The following is an 18,339-nucleotide window of genomic DNA, read 5'->3' on the forward strand; positions in this document are numbered from 1 at the left end:
TGATGGTGATTCAAAGACATATTATCCAATTTAGGGTGTGTCATTTAATGGGGTGAAAATTATTTTTTGCAATTTTTTTCCATGAGTTTCTAAAAACAAGTGTTTTTACACCAAGGATTCAAATGTTATTTTTGCAATTGCACAACATTTAGCTTGATATGGTAAATCCATGTCTGATCATATACCCCACAAAAGTCTCTTGTAGCCCTAATACTGTTAACTTTGTAAGTTTTTTTTCTGTGTGAATCTTATCTAGCTAAACAAAAAATAATCCATACAATCATAAACCAACATCAGAAAACAATTATCTGAGTTACAAAAATGTTTAGGTGAGCTTCATCAAGACTTGTTTTGATTTGTTCTTTGACATCAGCTGCCAACTTGCTTCTTTGCCACTGATATAACCATCATTTTTCTCATATGTATACACTCTGTTTTCTGCCTCTGTGACCTGTTTCACACATCTCTTTATTGATTGGGCATGACAGGACCATTGTGGTACTTGCATTGGTTCGTCAGTGAACTTCTTTATTTCTGCTGTAGTCAGTTTGCACATCAGAGGTGGCTCATATACACCTTCAGACTAGTCAATCAGCTCCAGCAGAATCGATGCTCTGGTGTTGATTTTTTGCATTTTCCTTGCACGTACAGAAACATCTCCCAGCACGTCATTGTCTGCACCCCTCAAGTCAGCCAGCTCTCCTCTCTTTAATGTCATCTGAACACAAGAATGTCTGGCTTATCATTTCAGTGAAAGTGTTAACATGCTGAGCGCTGAATGGTTGGCAAAACAGTATCTACTACAACCTTGTTTTGCAGTCTGACTTGCTGCAGCTGGATCAACGCAGGCTGTGAGCCTTCAATCCAGGAATGTTTTACTTTGATGTTGAAGCAGCAAGGGTAGTATACACCAACAATGTATTCAACTATCATTCTTAAGTTTTGGAGAGTTTTGCCTTTAAAGCCATCTTTGAAACCCATTTTCGGCAAAACCTATTTGCAATTGTCAAACAGCGTGAATGGCTTACTGGTCCAATTTCCAGAAGAGCCAGATCTGTGGGACGTTCTCCTATCCTTATTGCCTGTGTGATCCTATATCCATACGCTTGATCAGTACAGAGATCTTTCACAACATTGTTGCTCAGTGAAATGACAGGCTCACCAATTGAAACTCTGGTGAATGAAGGATGAATGTCAAGTTCCGTTGCAGTGTCTAGCATGTTGCCAATTTTACCTGCCCATTTGTTGTTAGACAAATGGGCAGGTAAAATTCTCATCCAATTTTGTGATTAAGTGTTGTAGGGGTAATTCATTTGCGTGAAGTGCAACTTCTGGTCAAGCTTGGCACCACCTTCACAGCTAGTATTAACATTTGCAGAATCTCCTCCAATGGCCTTCAAGCTTTTGTCAATGCCTTTCTTCATATAATACACCATATTATCTGCAATCACTCGAGCAGGTCTTCCTGGTTTTGATCTTTTCTCTGGAGTGAAATGATAAAGATATCTTCCACCCGGCTCACTGCACACAGAATAATGTTCTTTGATGGTAGTGGGGAATTGCTGGTCTGAATTGTTTGCTTTCAGCATAACTTTAGTTGCATCTATACAGCCATATATGCATTTATATTGCCCTTCCTATAGAGCTTATCAAATTCTTGATCTAGGAACTTCATAATTTTTTCTTGGGTTCTCTTGATTTTATTGCGGTCAACTACAAGTCTCTTTTCTTCGGTGATCAGCTTCTTCAGGCGGCTGTGGTAATTGCAGCAGTGGCATGTATACCAACACCATATCTTAGGCTCTGCATAGTGACATTTGTAATTTCTAATCTATTGTATTCTGTCTTTTATTTTGAAGAAGGCCTCTTCATAACTTCCATAACATTCCACTTCATCATCAGTCATCTGTCCTTCATTTTCATCATAATTACTTCGTTTGTCAATATCAAAATGTCTGGAATGTTTCTCTGCTTATATTTAGCAAGTCTTTGTCTCTCTTTGTCTTACCGCTTTTGTCTTTTGGCACATCTGGAAAACCAATCTGGTGCGATCTGAAAGAACCAATCTTGTTTCTCTGATCTTTAACGAAAGTAAGTTCCTTCAGTGGTATCTTTGTCTCCTTTAGAGCAGGTACAGTTAATGTGAGCTTCTTTTATTCAACCAGCAGGGCAGCCAAATTCAGCACATAGAACAATTTGACACTTGCAGTTGAAGATGTCCGTTTGTCAAGTTTCACAGTAAAAGTTTCTTTGACATCTAGCTTTCCTCTAAGAAGAGATATGTTTTTGGCTTGATCCCAGCTTTCTTAGATCTTGTTCAAATTGTCACTCGTGAATTTACAACATAAAAGAACTGTTCACTCGTTCCCACTTTTCAAACAGTTTTGGATATATCTCTTGCAAGACTGGCTGCAGGGTAGTTTCTAGCATCATCACTACTTCGTTCTCTTAACAATAGGCCATATCTGAGAATGTCTCGCAGTGTTGGGAGCTCAGACAGCAACAAGTCTTTGCCAGTCCCAATTAGGTTGCTTATATGAGTGAATGATTCCAGTCCAGTTTGTTTAGAACCATTACAGATTAGTTATCACACTAACAGAAAACGACGCCAGCGGTATAAATACTCTCAGACAAAATAATGTTTAACAAAAAGTGAAAGACAGCTGAACCTGTCAAATGAAACAAAACAAAATGTTAAAAAATTATAATATTTATGTAGTTATTTAACAAGCATCTCTAAATTATATTAAAGTAACCAAAATATATTTACAATCCCCAAGCTCTGTCACAACTTTTGAGCACCCCTAATGTTTGGAAATTAAAAGGTGAAAAATTTGACACACCCTATATTCCATGCTCCCACACATTATGAAGCATCTCATTTGAATGCTTTGCATAACCTCTGCATATCTGTCTGTCATGATGCTCTCAGGTACCAATATAGTTAGCAATGCAGTAGCATTAAAATAAATGTGTTACACTTCATTTAGCACTAACATAGCAGAAGAAGCTCAATGACAGCTGACGAGAAATGTCAGGAATTGTGAGTAAAACCCTATTACAAAGAAGTTTTGAGCTTTCGTGGCAAAAGAAATCTGATTGCTTATAACTGCTGGCATACTCTGCTAGTTGCTATGGTGAACTTGACGATATTATCTCTGAATCCTGATCAGATGTTGAACACAGAATTTGTCAGTTCACCTGGGAGAGTTTGTTCATAATGTGCTCTTAATCTGTATTGACTTTCTGCAATGATAAGAGTATAAGACGACTTGGACCAGAGATTTCACTACTTCCGTTTCATAGGAGCAGGTTCTTATATCATAACTCCTTTCCAAGATAGCTGTGAGTTGGATACCAAAACACAAAAGCATCAGTACACTTCAGAATGTAGAAATCATAAAGTCATCTGTGTATTTAGCTAGTTCAGAAACACTGTTGTCTAGAGGAATGAGAGCAGGAATTCTGCTGGCTTCAGCTTTATCTAAGACATTTATCCTAAGCTCTGTCTTTCATAGCCCAAGGAACAGCCATTACTGCAGCAGTTTGATTTCTATTTGCTTTTGCCAGGAGAATTAATAATGCAAGTTTTAGAAGCCAAGTGGTGAGTTAAATAATTCAAGTCCTGGTTGAACCACCTTGTTGAAGCCTCTGTCAATGTAGAATATCATATTTGGGATACATTATACCATTTAGAACAATGTCCTTGGGAATTTGGGTTAGATTTAATTGTGTTCTATGAAAAAGATGTGCCACTGCAAATAATTTAATAATAGTTGTGATATATCTCATTTCTCTAATATGGATTAATGATGCATTAAAAGATGAGTTTGTTTTGTATTGTATGAGATACATGTAGTTGGGGCTCTTTGTCTTCCAGAAGCCTGAAAAAAAAAATCCCTCATTGTTTAAAATTGCTACCTTGATTCTTTGAAATTCCTAGAAAAAAGTCATTTTGCGAAGCTTGCAAATTTAAGATTGGCAGAATCTTAAGATATTTATATATTACTAAAACTCCCTTGTCTGTTTGTAACCTTCAATCGGGCAAAACTGTGCATCATAGGACAACAGTTTTGGAACAAAAGATATCTAACTTACAGAATCCCAGGACCAATGAGAGTGAAATTTGTGGAATTTGTGGTCAATTGAGCAAGAGGCTGGGTCAAGGAGGGTGCAAGGGGGTGCATGTGGTATTGTGCAGGTTGGGGAAGGTGCGTGAGCATTTCTGTGCAGATCAATATGGGAGAGTTGTTAGGTAGGTAGGGAAGATTGGGTTGAGATATCAGTATCAAGACTTAACTTTTTTTAAAAAAAGTAATCTCAATCTCCCAGAACATTCACTGGCTTCAGATGACTGATCAGCAGAAAACAGGGGACAGACAATATGGGGAAATTACATTCAATCAGATTGGATTAAAAAATTGCCCATATATAATTCATAGAAATGGACGTCCCAAAAGGCTTATGATATACATTGGATGTAGCTATCTGTTTTAGATTTGTATGACTAAAGTTAGCTATGTCATATGATGTTGCTGCTGTGAACCAATTCTAACAATTCCAGTTTTCAGGGACATGTTTACAAAAGACATTAGGACCTATTCCTTTGATTCTCTACAAGCAATCTGATGCAGGTTCAGTGTTTAAATAGAAGTCAACTCTTCTAGAACAGGTTGCATGCTTATACTTAGTTTCCCAGAACTCCCAGCCATTGTGTGTAAATAACATCCCCCCCCCACTTCTCATCTTCATCCACTTGGAACTAGCTCCTCAAAAATTTTGGCTCTTCATCATCTGTCTGGAACAGATAATGGAAAGTGGGGAGGGGTGGTGAACCCTTAAAATGTTTATTTTGGTTTCTGAGAGCTGAGAAGGATTAGAAGATTCAGTGTGATAAAATGCAAATAAGGCCACCAATATCAACAGTAGACAAAATTGAGGAAAATGGTTATATACGGTGTAACTAATTATCAGATGCTTAGGATAATGGACTTGTCTTCCTAATACCTTGTTTATTAATTTCCAAAGCCATGTTGTATGTGCTTATAAAAATACTTCAGTTTTGTGTTTCAAGACCATTCCTATGCACTTAAATATATTGTAGTAACAACTATGCCACCTCAGTATTTTATCACAGAACCATTTATTATCAACAAGGATATATAACATCATTTTAAAAAATCTCTTTAGGCAACATTTACAACATCCCAATATGCCTGTGGCTACTGGATACATATCCATTCAATCCCCCAATCTGTTTTGTTAAGCCAACTAGTTCGATGACAATTAAAACTGGGAAGCATGTTGATGCAAATGGCAGGATATATCTTCCATATCTACATGAATGGAAACATGTAAGTGTAATCTTAAGGTTTTTAAGCATTGATAATAAACTGTTTTGAGATATAAATATTAATTTCATTTTATATTTCTCTGGCTGTTTAATATAATAGGAAAATGAACTTGGACACTTGGGGCTTTGCTGAATATATAATATTAGAATCTTACAAAGTTTAAATATTAACAATGCAATGTTTCCTTTAGGGTTATTAAGATTTGCAACTGAAATAACTATTGTTATTGCCTGTAATTAGTATAATTCATTGATGAGAATTCACAGTATCATGAAGCCTGTTCCTTATGATATGCTATTTTTTCAGTTTTGACAGCTTCTGTTAATTGAATGACAACTAAGATAAGTGAAATCTTAGCATAGAAGAAAAGGATAACCAGCTAATTTTCAGCAACTGATGAGATGATGAATCTGTCGGTACAGATAGTGAGCAACCCAACTATTTTTGTGGAAGAAAAAAAGTAACTGTCTTCTCTGCTTTAATTTCCAGCCACAATCAGATTTGATAGGACTGATTCAAGTTATGATTGTGGTGTTTGGAGAGGAACCTCCCGTGTTTTCTCGACCAACCATTTCAGCTTCCTATCCACCTTACCAAGCAACAGGGCCACCAAACAGTAAGCATCTTACATCCACTATAATATGTGAATAATCATGGGCGCAAACATGTAATTTTGGGATTGTTTCTCTGAAAAAGGCTTGCTATTGTGATACTGTATTTGGGTTGTTACAAAAATGACGATAATTGCAAAAAATATTGTCATAACCTTAATTGTTCTAATAGAGCCAGTTTTGATCTAATGGTTAAGGCACCAGGCTAGAAACCAGGACAGTTCGTTCTAGTCTTAGGCATAGGTGGTTTTGGGAAAGTCATTTTTTCTCACCCTACTCACCTCACAGGGTTGTTGTGAGGAAAATAGGAGTTATTTACAAAAATATTAAAGACAGGATCAATAAATATTGTGTTTATTTATTCTGGTCGATCAGCCATTTATTTAGATTGTTTTTGACATTTTAATCGACCTGTTGAGTCCTTCCTAAGGGTCTGGAGTAGGCATGTGTAGTTTCGTGGTGTTAAAGGTAATGTCGCAGGATACAAGCTGTTCAAAGTAAAGCTATTTTTGGCAATTGACTGATAGTGATTTTGTCATTGCTAATGTGTTCATGTGGTGCTTACATGTATGTAATCTGCAGTTAGAGTCACAGTCATAAGCTTGGTGGAAGCTTAATAAATCAAGGACCTAAGAATTATTAAAGAACCATTTAAGAATATAGGCAGTTCCAAGCAGAGTTTTTTTTAAAAAAAATAGGATGTTCTTTTATTGTTATTATTTTGAGTAGAAGAGTTTTGTTGATAAATTTCTGTCTTGTAATTGATAGTTGCCCAGTCCAGGATGTAACTTTTTAAAAATAACCTATATGCTAAAAAAGAAAAAGAAAACTTAATCTAAATTAACTTTTAAAAATCCCAAAGAAAGTAAAATAAAAAAGAAAATGGTGGGAGATAAATATTAATAAATTTAATACCCTGTTTCTCCAACAATACGGCCTCCCCCAATAGGAAGTCCCAGCATGTTTTATAGGCATGAAATGAAATTAAGCCCCTCCTCCCAAATTAAGGCCTATATTAAAACATGCGAAATGGGGGTAATGGTGGGGGGCTTGCCGTTAGGAAGTACTTTTGTTGCACACCCGGATATGGTGCTGCCTGCGTTGACCCCGATACGAAGTGCCCCACCAACGCTGAGGTCAACATCCAAGCCGTCGTTGCCCGCCCGCCCAAAGATGCAAGGGTGGGGAATTAAGTCACCCCCGAAAAGACAGCCTAGCCATTTTTTCAGGGCTCAAAAAAAAATAAGACCCGGCCTTATTATATGAGAAACACGGTATTTAAAAATATTAATAAAAATAGCAGGATAATAATATATTATATTTTATGATATTTATAAATTGTGTATCAGCCTTTACCAATACATTCAGTGCTCCTTGCTTCTGCAAATGCCAATACTGCCAGAGAAGAAATTGATACTTTTCTGATGTATTAAAAAATATGGCTAGGAGAGGAAAAGAAAACAATTAGTAAAACATATAAATATCTTTTGGATTACAAATTAAAAGAAGAAATAGTCACAGAATCTATGATAATGTGGGCTAAAAATGTGGATCATAGTATTGAATTAGATAAGTGGGAACACATCTGGCAAACATATTACATATTAACCATGTCAGTCTCGTATAAAGAAAACTTATACAAAATGGTTCATTGCTGGCACCTACCTCCTGCGAGACTGGCTAAGATGTTCCCCAACCTACCACCCAACTGTTGGAAATGTAACTACGCACAAGGAACATATTTTCACATGTGGTGGACTTTCCCATGTGCTCAGAAGTTTTGGAGGAATATTAGAAATTGGATTTTAAATATAACAAAACAAAATTTAAAACTTGAACCCGAAATCTTTCTGCTAAGTATGATAGATTTAAACATGGAGAAAAAATATCAATATTTAATTTTGCACATTATACTGCGGCCAGAATAACCTACACACAAAACTGGAAACTGTCTTTCATTCCTTCAGAGGATATGATAATTAAAAAAATACATGAATGTGCTGAGATGGATAGCCTAACCAAATTGTTAAAAAATAAACAAGATAGTGACTATTATGAAATATGGAACATTTGGTATGATTGGTTAAAGAAAAGGTAATATTTGATATTTGGATAAGTTATGGAAATGACAGAAGACGTGCATTTAATTACTATATAGAGAAATTAAAACATTAAAAGAACGAAGGAGTTATTGTAACAAGGCAGATCACGTCAATGATAATGATAAAGAAAAAAAATTTAACCATTGCTCAATATACACTATAAAATGTGTGTGTGTGTATGTGTATATGTATGTGTATGTATATATATATTTTATATGTGTGTGTGTGTCTATTTTAAATGTATGTCAAATAAATGTTTTTTTCTAGAATAAAAAAATTATTAAAAAAAATAATTCTGTAGCTTCCAGAAATCTTCATTATACAGATAGGGACTTAGCTGCCTCTATTATTTTATAGGAAAGCTATAAAATTATTAAACTGAATAAATTTCAGAAGCCCCTGGGACAATTATGAAAAAAATACAAATTCATTTTAAAAAATTGAGAGAATAGTTGCCATACTTTGGGAGTTATATTAGGTATCTTATATAAATTAGAATATGACAGCTCCATGTTATGAAGCTTATATAGCTTTAGTTTTAAACTCATTGTACACATATTTGGCTGATATCTCAATCAAACCATGAGCTAAGATTTTAACAGCTACATTAGTGAGAAGATTATAGAAGGTATTATTTACAATAATCTATCCCATACAAATTGATTATATAAAAGGGTGTCATCCCTCAAATAACATTAGATTTTTTGGCTGATACTAGTTTTATATCTTCATAAACTTGAATGATCAATTTTAGTTTAATAGGATGGAGAAAAATCCCTAGATATAGTGCTAATTAAGTTTTTGATGCAAGTAACACGGAAATTTAGACTTTCAGCAAAAGTTCTTTAATGAATAATTAGTATTCTAATCTTTTGCAAATGATAGAACTACAGGTTAAATATTCTTTGTATGTAGTAAAATGAAATAAGTCAAGTATTAAATGAATTAGTAAGAAATTCTTGCTGGATACAGGTAAACATTATCTCTTGTCTATAATCTTTTAAATATTTGGGGGGGTTATTATCCCAGGAAAATATGTTGATTTGGTAAGGTTATTTTTGTGTCATTAACCAAATGAAAACCAATATTAATACTGGTAGGTAACTGAACTATCTAATTTTGTGGAGAACTAATGTAGTGAAAATTATTGTTACATCAATTTTAAATACAGGTAGTCCTCAATTAACCACAATTAAGCCCAAAAGTTATGTTACTAAGTGAAACATTAGTTAAGTTATTTTGTCCTATTTTAGGACTTTTCTTGCCACATTTGTTAACTGCAGTTGTTAAATTAGTAACAGGGTTGTTAAGTGAACCTGCCAAGTTGAGGACTACCTGAATTTTTTGGGAAAATTGCTTATATTTACTCCACTGAAATATTTTAAACGGCTTGTTAAATTTACAGTATTTTTTTTCCTATGGAAGGAATACATATGAGATAAACAGGATTTCTCAATCAGTTACAGTTTTCGTATAATAATGGTGGTTTTCATTTTCTTGAACATACATTACAAAAAGTGTGAGGTTGTGCCTGATATTTTGAAGCCAATGAACATTGCTGTGGATGCTCCTCCTTAATTTATCCAGTGTCTTCATTTTTTTCTGATTCTTTCAATTTGGCCAAGAATATTTTTTCCATATGATCCACTTATGTCATATGTCCAAAGTGTGTGAGTTCCATGTCTTTTTTATAAATTAGTAAAATTAGTTAGTAATTTTATTGTAATTTATACTGTAGGCTACGTATTGATTTTCATAATATATTGTATGCTTACTAATTTTATAAAAATTAATTGCCATAGGAAAATACGGTTCTGTGTTACATACAGTAGAAATCTATTCTTATTAGATCCCTCAGCAGTAAAATCTTCAAGATGCACTGCCAAGCACCTTCATAATGAATTGATTACTGTATCTCTGCCAGTAGATGTCAGTCAAGCATTTATTATCCACTAGTTTAACATCTTCTAGTTAATGAAGGACTTTGAATACAAATGTAAAGTTTTACAAATTGTAGGAATATTGCACATTAATGACCAAGCTTTGAAATTTTCCAGAAATTTATTCAGGTTAGATGTTAAATAAAACAAGAGTTGATGAAGTAACAAACTATAACAAAAAAGGATTAAAATACAGTTTAAGTAGGTTAAATTGGCATATGGGAGATATTATTTAAACTTAATACATTAAATTTCATTTTTCCCCCCAAGATCAACATTGTCACTTCTCATATATTAAAGTGGATTTTAAGAAATGCAGTGGAAAAAATTAAAAGGAACTTCATTGTATTGCCAGATTTTTGCTTGTATACTCTAGGTCAGTGATGGCGAACCTTTTTGTTGTTGTGTGCTGAAAATGCATGCTTGCCAGCACCCACAATGCAATGTGCCCTGCCCCCCTGTGTATACATATGCAACATCCCTGTCCCGCCTCCTTACCTGCACTGCGCATATGCGTGCCTCCCAGTTGATTTTCAGCCTGTTGGAGGCTGTTTTCGCCCTCCTAGAGGTTCGAGGGAAGCCTCTGCCAGCCTCGGGAGGCCGAAAAACAGGCCCGTTTTGGCACTTCCGGTATTTCCGGAAAGCCTGTTTTTCGGCCTCCCAAAGCTGCAGAGGCTTCCCTCGAGCCTCCGGTAGGGCGAAAACGGCCTCAAACAGGCCAAAAATCAGCTAGGAGGCACGCGCATGTGCAGTGCAGATAAGTTTGGCTGGGGCTTGCGTGCCCGCACAAATGGGTCTGTGTGTCACCTGTGGCACGCATGCCATAGCTTTGCCATCATGGCTCTAGGTTTTGTGCTATAGGCCAAGAATGAGCTTTTAGGCCTGGTAGATGTTTGCGATTTTTAAAATGTGGACAAAACTACAGAAAACAGCTCCCTAACTGGAGGTAGCTATTCATAAAATAACTGTTACCCAGAAAGCAGTAGTGTAGCTGCTGCATTTCATTCATTCCACTCTGCCAAGATAATATCTATCTATCCTACTTGTCCTTTGACCCTTTTTTTTCTGGATAGAAGGACATATTTTCAAGTAACACATCAAACTGCAACCGCACATCATTTTTATTTTCTCAATTTCTTTAGGCAGATACATTCATATAAATAAAGATGGTGCTAGAAACTGGTATTTGACATCATCAAGCATCCTGCTTTTATTAACTGAACCTGAAAATAAGGTCATAGGGATGCCAGAGGGTTCTCAGAGGGCATCATATTGTCTATTACTACTATAGAATGTGTCATAAACATTCGAAGCATTTGTTTTTATAAATATTCACAAACGGAATATTTTAAAATATGAGGTGGTTTGATTATAATAGTTATTTTCCCTATCAACTTTTATTGTGGCATTCAGCCAGGAATTAATGGGTTCCAGGAATTGGGTTTTATTTCTGGACTGCTTCTAGCAAGTCCTTACTTTGTTCAGTAAGGCTTTGTTTGTATATTACCATCGAGAAGGAGATTTAGGGTATTAAGAACAAGGACGACCAGATTTAAGAACAGTTTTTATCCAAGTGCAGTTTTGAGTTTGAATGCAGGGTCATAAGATTTTTGTGGAATTTAAATGGCTGAGAGTAATGGGGTATTTACATTTTTAAATTGCATAGAGATTATTGTATGGTTGGTTGTGTTTAGTTCAATTTTTTTCTTTTAGTGGTGTTTGTCCAGTTTACTTTGTGGAAGAGCACCTCATTTCGTTGCACCCGCTAGCGAGTGTAATGACAAATAAATTCTTAAGTCTTATGTTATTAAAATCTTATTTGATTAAAAAAAATGGCCTTCTCCAAACTGTTAGCCTATTATCTACTACTACAAAAGTTTCTGCACTATAAAAATAATATTTTAATATGTAAAGTTATTTCAGACTGATAATGTTTGCAAAATTGCTTTTGTACCCAGCTTCCTATATGCCAGGAATGCCGAGTGGAATCTCTCCTTTTCCTCCTGGACCAGCTCCTAACCCAAGGTAAAACAAATCTGCTTGCACAGTGAGAAACATAATGATTTCATTATGCTCTGTTGTGCTATTTCTGAGATGGAAACTTAGTCTACTGGAAACATGTTTCAAAAATATGTACATATCCAAATGCAAAACTTTTCTTTTTGGGTTACTGTTTGTTTAATAAGTCTAGATCCGTGATGGCGAACCTATGGCATGTGTGGGCATGCAAGCTGTCGGCCCAACTCAGCTCCACCACGCACGCGTGCCTCCCAGCTGATTTTTGGGTCTGTAGATCACACTGTTCTCCCCCATCCCATTTGCAAAAAAAATCCAGCCAAACTGTTTAACTTTTTGCCCCACTGGTTCACCCCTCTGCACCCTATCTGCTTCTCCCGCCTCCAGAACCTAATGGTTCTTTGGCTGCTCTCTGGTTCCCGCTCCTTGCTTGTCATTGTCGTCACTGCTTGCTTGCTTGCCCTGACTCCTCGCTTGACTGCTATGTCCTGCATAAATTTTGATAAGTTGTTGACTTTGTTACCGTCACTCGCTTGCTTGCTGCAGCCCAGGCCCAGCTGCTCCCGCTCCTGGCCCGCTTACTGTCAGTGCCATCAGTGCCTGCATACAGCCCCAGGACATCTGCCCCCTTGCCAGTCAGGAGTGCTGCCGCCAGTTGCTTTCCTGTGTCTGCCTGCCTTGCGCCCCCGGGGGCTTTTAATGATGCCACAGGAAAGGCCCAGGATCCACATGGGCTGGGGGGAGGGCTGGATGGATGGCTGGATGCTGCCCAGAACGCAATTCTAGCAGAGAGGAGAGGAGTATCCCTGCGTCCCTGGCCCGCTCTTGCTGCCGCCGCCACCAGGAAAGGCCGGTCCGCAGCACACCTGTGTTGGCAACAGGAGTGATAAACAGGGAAGGAGGGTACTGCGTGGGAGATTGCGGCATGGGAGCCCTTCCCAGGTGTTCCCTGGCCGGCGAGGGAAGGGCACAATCTCCTGCACTCTCCCCCCCTCAGAAGTTGCAAAGCACTCGCCTCCTCTCTGGCACTTGCTAAGCCTCCTCCCACCCTGCTTCTCTTCCTCCTCACCAGAAGCGCTCGCACTCCCAGCAGGAAGGAGGAGGCTTGGCGAAGACCAGAGGGGCGGCAAGCGCTTTGTGGCTCCTGAGGGGTGGGGTTGAGCCTCCCCCTCGCAACATCTTCGGCATCTGAGGGCATCGCTGGCAGCCGCTTCCTGTGGCTCAGGAGTTCCATGCTTTTCCCGCTGCTGCTCAGCCTCCTCAACGCACGGAGGCAAGAGACAGCAGCCATAACGTGGGTTTGCTAGGGAGGCTGCTAGGCAGACTGCAGGATAAAAATCACCCCTGCCCTGGTTGGCCCCGCCCATCCCTGCCCAGTCGCACCCATGTCTTGTTTAAAGTTCTCATTTAGCTTAGCTCTGAGACAAAAAAAAAATAAATCCCGATCAGCAGGACTTCTATTTCTAAGCAGGAGAGAAAGCCACAATCACCTGAAGCACCTCCCCTTGAGTGCAGAGAAAGGTTGCGATTTAATCCCCTTTACCCTCTGAAAGTCCCTTCTGCCCTCCCGCTTCGTCTCTCAGTGCCTCTTCTCCGTGTACAGGAGGAGCCGCATTCTCACGGCGATTGGCTAGCCCTGCGGCCGAGGGGAAAAGCGAGGAGGCAGCAGCTGGGGGGAAAGTTGGGGAAATAGGAGGAGGGTCCCCCTTCCCAGCCAGCCAGGGCTGTCTGCGATCGCTGCTGTTCCCCTTTGTGGGGGCGGAGCCTGATGTCTTTTCTCTCACCTGGCAATCTGGGCTAAGGAAGCGCCGCTGCCGGGTACTTTAATGCCCGTGATAATTCAAAGCTTGGCTTCCTTCTCTTGGTCTCCCTCTGTCACAGGTGTCAGTTCAGGAGCCATGTGGGGAGGGCTTTGCCCTCCTCCCTCCTCAGTTCATCTCCAGGCAACAGTGCGTATAGCCAGAGAACTGGGAGAGAGAGAGAGAGAGAAAGAAAGAGGGAGAAAGAGAGATGAAAAAGAAAGAGGGAGAGAGACAGAGAGAGAAAGAAAGAGAGGGAGAAAGGGAGAGAAAGAGAGAGGGGGAGAAAGGGAGAAAGATGAAAGAGAGAGAAAGCAAGAGAGAGCAAGAGGGAGAAAGGGAGATGAAAAAAAGGGAGAAAGAGAAAAAGAGATAGAAAGAGAGAAAGGGAAAGAGACAGAGAGAGATAGAAAGAGAGGGAGAGATGAGATGTTGCTTATTATGGGAAAGGGGGGTTATCTAAACAAGAGTCCCCTCCTCATTTTACCCCACCTGAAAGGGAAGAGGGGGTCTCTTCTTGTTGTTATTTGAATAAAATGAAAAAAATCAATCCGGTATTTGTACGTAGTGTGGAAAAAGAGATGAAATGGGGCATTCTCTACACTTAAATAGATTTCATCTCTTTCCCTATCCTAGGTACGAATAGTGGATTGCTTTCTTTTCATTTTATTCAAATAACAACAAAAAACCCAGTACAGTTCAGTATGAACTGGCTTTCCAGTCCCTCCTTGATGCACTTTTTTTACATTGGATATCTAGTTTAAATGCCAAAGAAAAATCAATGATATATTTTTCAGACCTTTGGAGGCTCACACTGTCAATCATTCAAACTACTCAAAGCTATTTTTTTAAAGTAAAACTAACAGGTGTTAATTAAGTTTTAGCTTAAAAAATGGAGCTTTAATTCCAGAATTTTGTGTTTTTGTAGACTCTAAGACAGTCTTGAATACCCAAAAATGAGTGCAGCAAAAAAAGCAAAAACAGGTAGTGGAAGATCATTCCAAGAGGCCTGGACAGAGTTATTTGGAGTGATTGGACGCAGTGGGAAAACGTTATGTATTCTATGTAATGAAAGTGTTGTGTGTCACACATCAAGTGTCATATGGCACTTTGAGACCAACCACAAAAGTGTTGCTGAACTTGGTGCAACTGAAAGAAAACAGTTTATTGAAGGGAAATTGAAGAATTATCACTCCCAGACTCTTATTTTTTCCAACTTCCGTTCCAGAACAAATCATCTGACAGTTGCCAGTTTTCAAATTTCACTGGGCATAGCAAAACATGGTAAGCCCCTCTTGCATGGGGATATTATCAAAATGGCCATGTTGTCTGGCAGTAATTCCCTTTTTCGTGATTTCCCAAACAGGGATAAAATTATTAAACGTATCTCTGAGGTGCCACTTAGCAGAAATACTCTTAAAGACAGAGTCCAGTGCATGGCAAGTGATGTTAGTTAGCTGCTCACCACTGACTTACAAAAGGCAGCCTGTTACTCCATGTGTTTGGATGAAAGCACAGATGTAAATAATCATGCAAGGCTAGCAGTAATTTTCCGTTATGCTGTTGGTGACATCATGAGAGAAGAGCTGGTGAAACTGGTGTCTTTGCCTCAAAGAACACAAGGAATAGATATCTACAATGCTGTGATGGAGGCTTTTTTGTCACAAGACATAAAACCAGAAAAAGTGGTTTCAATTACCAGTGATGGGGCACCTTCTATGGTGGGGGCAACATCTGGTTTCATACAGTTGTTTGTACAATAAACAAAGCATGAAGTCATTCAGTTTCATTGTATTATACATCATGAAGCTCTTTGTGCCAGGAAAAGCAGCAAAAAAATTGAAGATGTACTCAAAGATATCACAAAAATAGTGAATTACATCATGGCTCATGCTCTGAATTTTCGTCAGTTTAAAGCACTTCTTGAGGAGGTTCAGGCACAGTATAATTGTTTACTGATGTATAATAATGTCTGGTGGCTGAGCAGAGGACGAGTCCTGGAGAGATTTGTAGCCTGCTTGGATGAAATCAGGCTGTTTATGAATGAAAAAGGGCAGGAATATCCACAGCTCACTGATATGGCCTGGCTTACCAACCTCATGTTTTTTTTACTGATTTTACAGTACGCTTCAGTGCACTGAACAAACAACTGCAAGGTTTAGGGAAAACAGCAGAAAGGATGTTTTGTGATATCAAAACATTTGAGAGAAAACTGCAGGTTTTTGAAAGAGACCTTGAAAGTGGGCAGCTGAAATATTTTCCAAATCTAAAAATGCATTTAGAAAATTCTGCAACATTTGCAGACAATCCTACAAGCCATCAGGAAACCTACAAGGAATTTTCTAGCATTGTAGCAGCTGCAAAGGTGAATTTTAGTAACAGGTTTTTACAGTTCCACAAGATGGAAACAACTCTGTGTTTTCTTACTTCTCCAGATAAAGCCAAATTTGAAGAACTTAATCTTTCCTCTTACACTGGTTAAATTTAGAAAATCTGGAAATTGGAATTCCAAGAAATCTCCACGTGGAAAAATAAATTCTGTGACCTGCGTGAAATGCTTGAGAATATAGAAAGGATGGCAAATGCCAGCACAGTTCTGAAAATGAAATCCTTAAATTATGGAATTGTTATGTCTCACCTGTACCAACGAGGTGAGAAGTCCAAATTCCCAACTGAAAACAAACAAGCAAGCAAGTCCAGTAATTTCAGGGTTAAATTCCTTAAGCTGATAAGGTTCTTGGCAGTCTCACACAAGCTGTCTGCCAAGTCCGACAATAAAGCAGGAACATAAATCACAAGTCGTCAGCGCACACAGGATACTTGAAGCTTCTCTCACTAAATTAACACGTCCCGAACAAGTTCTCAGAACGAACACACCCACTTTTATTCCCTGTGGGGCGTGTCAGTCCCTCATCTCAGTCTCTGATTCGTCCTTTCTTTCTGCGTTGCAACTTGCACTTCTTCCTGCGCCGTTGCCTCGCATCAAGCCAGCATTCCTCAGCTTGATCTTCAGTCAGAGACTCTGATACGCTCTCCTGGTTATCTGCCGACACCTGAGGCACAATCAGGGAGGAAGGCCTTGCCGAAGAGGAAAGTCCTGGGGAGGAAGACAACTCCAAATCCTCTAACAAAGCAGGCTCAAACCTCAGAGCCAAATCCTCCTCTTCCTCATTGTCCAAGTCCTCGACCTCTGACAAAGCAGGCTCAAACCTCCGAGACACAACATGGAATTGTCTGCCAAGTAATTTTAAACCAATGAAAACACTTGGGATTGCTTTCCTTACTTTGTTTGGATCATCATATGCTTGTGAGCAGCTGTTTTCAGCTTTAAATTATATAAAATCGGACACAAGAAACAGATTAATGGATGACCTGAGTGCAGCATGTGTTGCTCTCAAATTTACAAAATATGAACCAAGGATAGAAAAATTATCAGCATGCGTACAAGAGCAAAAGTCACATTAATCAAAAGTATGCCAAATGCAAACTTTTAATTTCAATAAAAAGTTATTTGTATCATTGAAAGTGCTGTTACTGTGTTGTTGTTTTTTCAGAGAAAAGACGATCACGCATGAATTTTTTTCTAAACTAAAACATTATTCAGGTTAAATCGCCGTGTTGGCAGTGGTGGGGTCTGCCGAGGTGGTAGCTGGGAAGATCAGCAGAGAGAGCACAGGTTCTCTCTGCTGATCTTCTCTGCTTCTGTTTTGGCCCACTCGCCCGGGCTCTTGGCTGTCCTTTATTTCCTGCTTTTTCAACCTTAGCTGCTTTGCACAGCACAGCTGAGGTTGAAAAAGCAGGAAAAAAGAGGATTTTCAAATGTTGCGCATGTGCACACAGCGCTTGTCAACTGTCTGGGCGTCACAGCTGATGATTTCTTGTAAATGCTGTGCATACACGCACATCAGGCGTGGCCGCGCACACAGCACATGGCCGTGCACAAAATGCACGCTCACTGAACTGGTTGTAACACCGGTTGGATCCCACCCCTGTGTGTTTTGGGTTGCAGTTTGGGCACTCGGTGCCGAAAAGGTTCGCCATCACTGGTCTAGATAAATGAATTAGTTAAATAAATTGAGCTTTATTTTGCTAATTTTTCTTTGGACAAGATCTGCTACAGAACTTAGATGTTGCTTGATCGGAAGGTTGAACAAGATGCATTACTTCATATCCAGTAGCTCCACCTTCAAAATTTTGCAAATTGGGTAGAAAATCTGTAGGGAAATCTGAAACCTCATTTCCATATCACATTAAAAATGTTTAAGTATGTTTTTTAGATGATTTTTCCTTTTTTTGTAAAAACGCTGACAACCGACGTTGCTTTTACAACTGTTTGTCAGTTGCAGCAGGCCCTTAACAGCAGGCCATAGCGGCACGAAGGTAAGGAGCTCGATTCCACCGCGGAAGCCTCTTTCTAACATCAGGAGGCTTCGAAAATAAAGCTGACCTGAGCAAGAAGCACATTGGCACGATTCCACTCCTCGGTGCATTCCTTTGAATGTTAATTTTTTCTCTTT

At 38.7% G+C, this 18,339-nt stretch overlaps 1 protein-coding gene across 4 annotated transcripts in view; it reads left to right on the forward strand.

The window, feature by feature from the left end:
• Positions 1-18,339, forward strand: part of TSG101 (tumor susceptibility 101) — a 48,019-nt gene that overhangs the window by 4,917 nt on the left and 24,763 nt on the right. For all 4 annotated transcript variants that reach the window (XM_026668308.2, XM_026668307.2, XM_087951075.1 and 1 more), the window contains exons 4-6: positions 5,191-5,354; positions 5,844-5,970; positions 11,966-12,032. In XM_026668308.2, the coding sequence (XP_026524093.1) occupies positions 5,191-5,354; positions 5,844-5,970; positions 11,966-12,032 (358 nt within the window). The remainder of the gene's footprint in view (positions 1-5,190; positions 5,355-5,843; positions 5,971-11,965; positions 12,033-18,339) is intronic.

The sequence above is a fragment of the Notechis scutatus genome, chromosome 1 (genome assembly GCF_049901735.1).
Source record: "Notechis scutatus isolate UNSWTSFEM ecotype Mainland chromosome 1, rNotScu1.2, whole genome shotgun sequence".
NCBI lineage: Eukaryota > Metazoa > Chordata > Lepidosauria > Squamata > Elapidae > Notechis > Notechis scutatus.